Source organism: Cariama cristata, unplaced genomic scaffold (genome assembly GCF_000690535.1).
Source record: "Cariama cristata isolate BGI_N322 unplaced genomic scaffold, ASM69053v1 scaffold43018, whole genome shotgun sequence".
Taxonomy (NCBI): domain Eukaryota; kingdom Metazoa; phylum Chordata; class Aves; order Cariamiformes; family Cariamidae; genus Cariama; species Cariama cristata.
This window is the reverse complement of record NW_009632515.1, coordinates 75,216-78,603: the sequence shown is the minus strand read 5'-3', so window position 1 is coordinate 78,603 and position 3,388 is coordinate 75,216. Positions and strand designations below refer to the sequence as shown.

Below are 3,388 nucleotides of genomic sequence, written 5' to 3'. Positions count from 1 at the left end.
CCTGCTCTCTCAGCCTGTCTCAGTTCATCTTTACTTTCTTCCTTTTCCTCTACCTGTACTTGATTGCAGAGCCAGGGCTTGGCTTGTTACACACTTAGCTGCACTAATGATTTTGGTTTTCTCTGCCAAGGTAAAAAGCATTGATAGACTTAGATGCAATTTTGGTGGTTTTTTTGGTTTTGTTTTGGTTCATTTTTTTTTTTTGATAAAGTGTTAATTTAGGCTGTAAAAGAGTCTGGCACCTTGACTACGTGGGAAATGAATGAACTGTGAGGTAACAATCGTCTTTCCTTTCAGTGTACTTCCAGTATGTATTCTTACTATACAGGTTTACTTAGGGAGATGCATAAAATTCACTACTCATGTGCATAATCACATTTCCATAGTAACTTTTTTCTTGAAATAATTTACATGGGTTGTGAAACAGAGGCGCGAAATGGCTCACTTAAGGAGGAAATGTAGTTAGATCTTGATTGAAGCTATGTGAAACTTCTGGGAATAAAAATGACCAGTGAAGTTGAAAGCATCAGGAAACGTAATTAAAGTGTTTCTCTTTAAACAAGTTATATGACAGTGTCATGCATGCACTCATACATGTGCTCACTCACTTTCTATTTCTGTAGTGTCCTGCTATAGACTACACCAGACACACACTTGATGGAGCTGCATGTCTTCTGAATAGCAATAAATATTTCCCCAGCAGGTAAAAATGCTTTCTTTTGGGAGGAGGGAGAGAGGGAAGGAGTAGGTGGCACCTAAACACTTGCAAACCACACTGAAAGGCGTAACACATTTTTCATAGACTACTACTGAAAATACCAGTATCACTTGTTGGTAGGCCTGTTGTCACTTTTAAGCCAAGGAAGAATTCCTACCTGTTCTGGCACCAGCCATTTACTGGAGCTGATGCATGCTTTTTAGGTGGAAATTGTTTTACTAATACCTGTTGGTGTTATGGGGCTTCCATTGGAGTAGTGCCAACCTAAATAACAGGATGGCCTTTGGAGAGATACAGTGACCCCAAAGACTTAAGCACTACGACACTGAAAGCCTCCAGAAGCCAACACTAATTTACTGTGAGACATCAGTGACCATGGAAGACAGAGACTGAGCGTATTGAGTGGGCACCCCATGTGTTGGATCGTGGAAACCTAACTGAAGAAGTCAAAATTGTGCTTCTCCAGGAATCCGGTATTCACAGGGAGGTACAACTGAAGTCTTTCTCCCTTTGCCCATCAATGCTAGAAACCAGAAATCCAGTCCTTACCAGCATAACTGATGATGTTTAACTACAGGCAAAACTTTCTTTGTAGTCAGAGTACAATTTTGAAATGTGGAGTTTGCACCAACATTTTTCTTTTCCTTCCAAAAATAAGCAATTGCAGACACAGCTATTGGCAACACTTAAGTCTACATGTCATATGCAATTATATAATATAGTTTAACAATCAGAATTCCTGTCAACATGTATCTGTATCTCAGTAGTCGTTTTGGTAGAGCTGTTTTGTAACTTTTCTCCTGGTGCTTACAGGGTTAGCATAAAGGAATCCTCTGTAGCCAAATTAGGATCAGTGTGCCGAAGGATTTACAGAATATTTTCACATGCTTATTTTCATCACCGGCAGATATTTGATGAATATGAAGTAAGTAGTTTCAAATTACATCTTGAAAGAAGGGCATTTACTGAAGTTACAGCTGTGATGTAATTGTATTGCATGTTTTCTTTTAGTCCTACCAGAAGATCTGCATTCAAGTGAAGTATTGATTATACTAGCTTAGAGTTTTGTAAGAACCGAATGTTATGTTATACATACATATATCTTATACATACATATACATAAATATACATATACATAAATGAAAATTAATTTATATGATTAGTTTATGGTCTCCCTTCATTTGGATAAAATGTCAGAATTTGAGAGTTTTTGTACAAACTACTCAAATTCATCTTGTTTTAAAGACTCCTGCTTGTATTCAAGGACTTGGTATAGTTAGTACTGCTTATGTACGTACGTTTCCTGTTTGTTTATGTTGCAGCAGGGATTAGGAACTTTAACCATAAAACTGCAAAGAAACAAGAGTAACTGGTGGCAGCTTGTGCACCTCCAGTAACTTCCAACATTTTTTTCTTTTTTTTTTTTGAACGGAAGAGGAGAAATTAGTAGATAGAAAGGAGATGGGTATAGCTGGATGTAAAGGGAAGTCTTTGCCAAATCCCACTTAAGGTTGCTGAACAGCTACAGAGTGGTTGTGCCCTGTTCTGTTGGGGATAGCGTATGTAGGAGGAGTTTCACAATACCTGAAAATTCTCTTTTGGAGAGTGGATCAGGACTACACTCCTTGAATATATTCTTGTCTAAGTGCTGTTGAATTGATCTGTGACTTAAGCTTGAACTTCAGCAGCGTTTTTGTTAAGTGCAGTAACTATAAGCAAGAAGTAAAGGAAAGATTTAAAAAAGGTAATATAAGTTTACCGTTTATGCATTACTACTTCTTTCTAAGACTTGAAAATCTAATGAGGCAATTGCATATAAACAGGTTTTTTTAGAATGTTCTCCTCAATTGTTTAAAATATTAATTGTGTATATATTGTTTTTTCCCCTTTTTTCATCTCCAGAATGAAACTTTCTTGTGTCACCGGTTCACTAAGTTTGTGATGAAGTATAATCTGATGTCCAAGGATAACCTGATTGTACCAATTTTGGAAGAAGAAGTGCAAAATTCAGTGTCAGGGGAGAGTGAGGCATGATGGGAATGGCAGTACAGAAGCCTGTACTGAGTATAAACAAAACATGTACTGTATATACCATTTTAGACACTTCAATCACGTATCCTCATAGCTTCATTTAGTACACTTTTTGTATGCTGTGTGCATTGCCTTTTAATATGGGAAATACTTTAAGTTATTCATGAGCTGTATATTCACCGATGTGGCACTCATGGTTGTTAAATAAAAGTAGTAGTATCTGTTCATAATGCCTGTTAATAAAAGAATTTACAGTTCTCTAAAATTGCTGCTAAACAATCATTGAATCACAATCCTGAAGATGTGTCTGATTGAGGGGCGGGGAAGTGAGATTAAGATTTCACAGCAAGCCATTTTGTTAATGCAGTAGCTACATTAAGTCTTAGTTCAAAGATTATCACGTTAAATATATAATTCTGCAGGAAGCTTCTTGCAGCGTAGCTTATTCCTAATTTAGCTTTTATTTTTTTTAAGATGGCTTTGAAGATTTACTTTTGGATGCGCATATTCCTGTATGTGTATATCCAAATACTAATGGGATCTATACTAGTAATAATACCAAGAGGACAATTTCACTATGCTATTGAACATACGTATTCTTGATATACATCTAACGTATGTTCTGGACTTACGTTTTTG

At 36.6% G+C, this 3,388-nt stretch overlaps 1 protein-coding gene across 1 annotated transcript in view; it reads left to right on the top strand.

Moving 5' to 3' along the window:
• Positions 1-3,014, top strand: part of MOB4 (MOB family member 4, phocein) — a gene marked incomplete at its 5' end in the record, with an annotated part of 6,769 nt that extends 3,755 nt beyond the window's left edge. The window contains 3 exons of the mRNA XM_009706368.1: positions 624-703; positions 1,532-1,643; positions 2,621-3,014. Of these exons, the coding sequence (XP_009704670.1) occupies positions 624-703; positions 1,532-1,643; positions 2,621-2,752 (324 nt within the window). The remainder of the gene's footprint in view (positions 1-623; positions 704-1,531; positions 1,644-2,620) is intronic.
• Between the last annotated feature and the right edge of the window lie 374 nt (positions 3,015-3,388).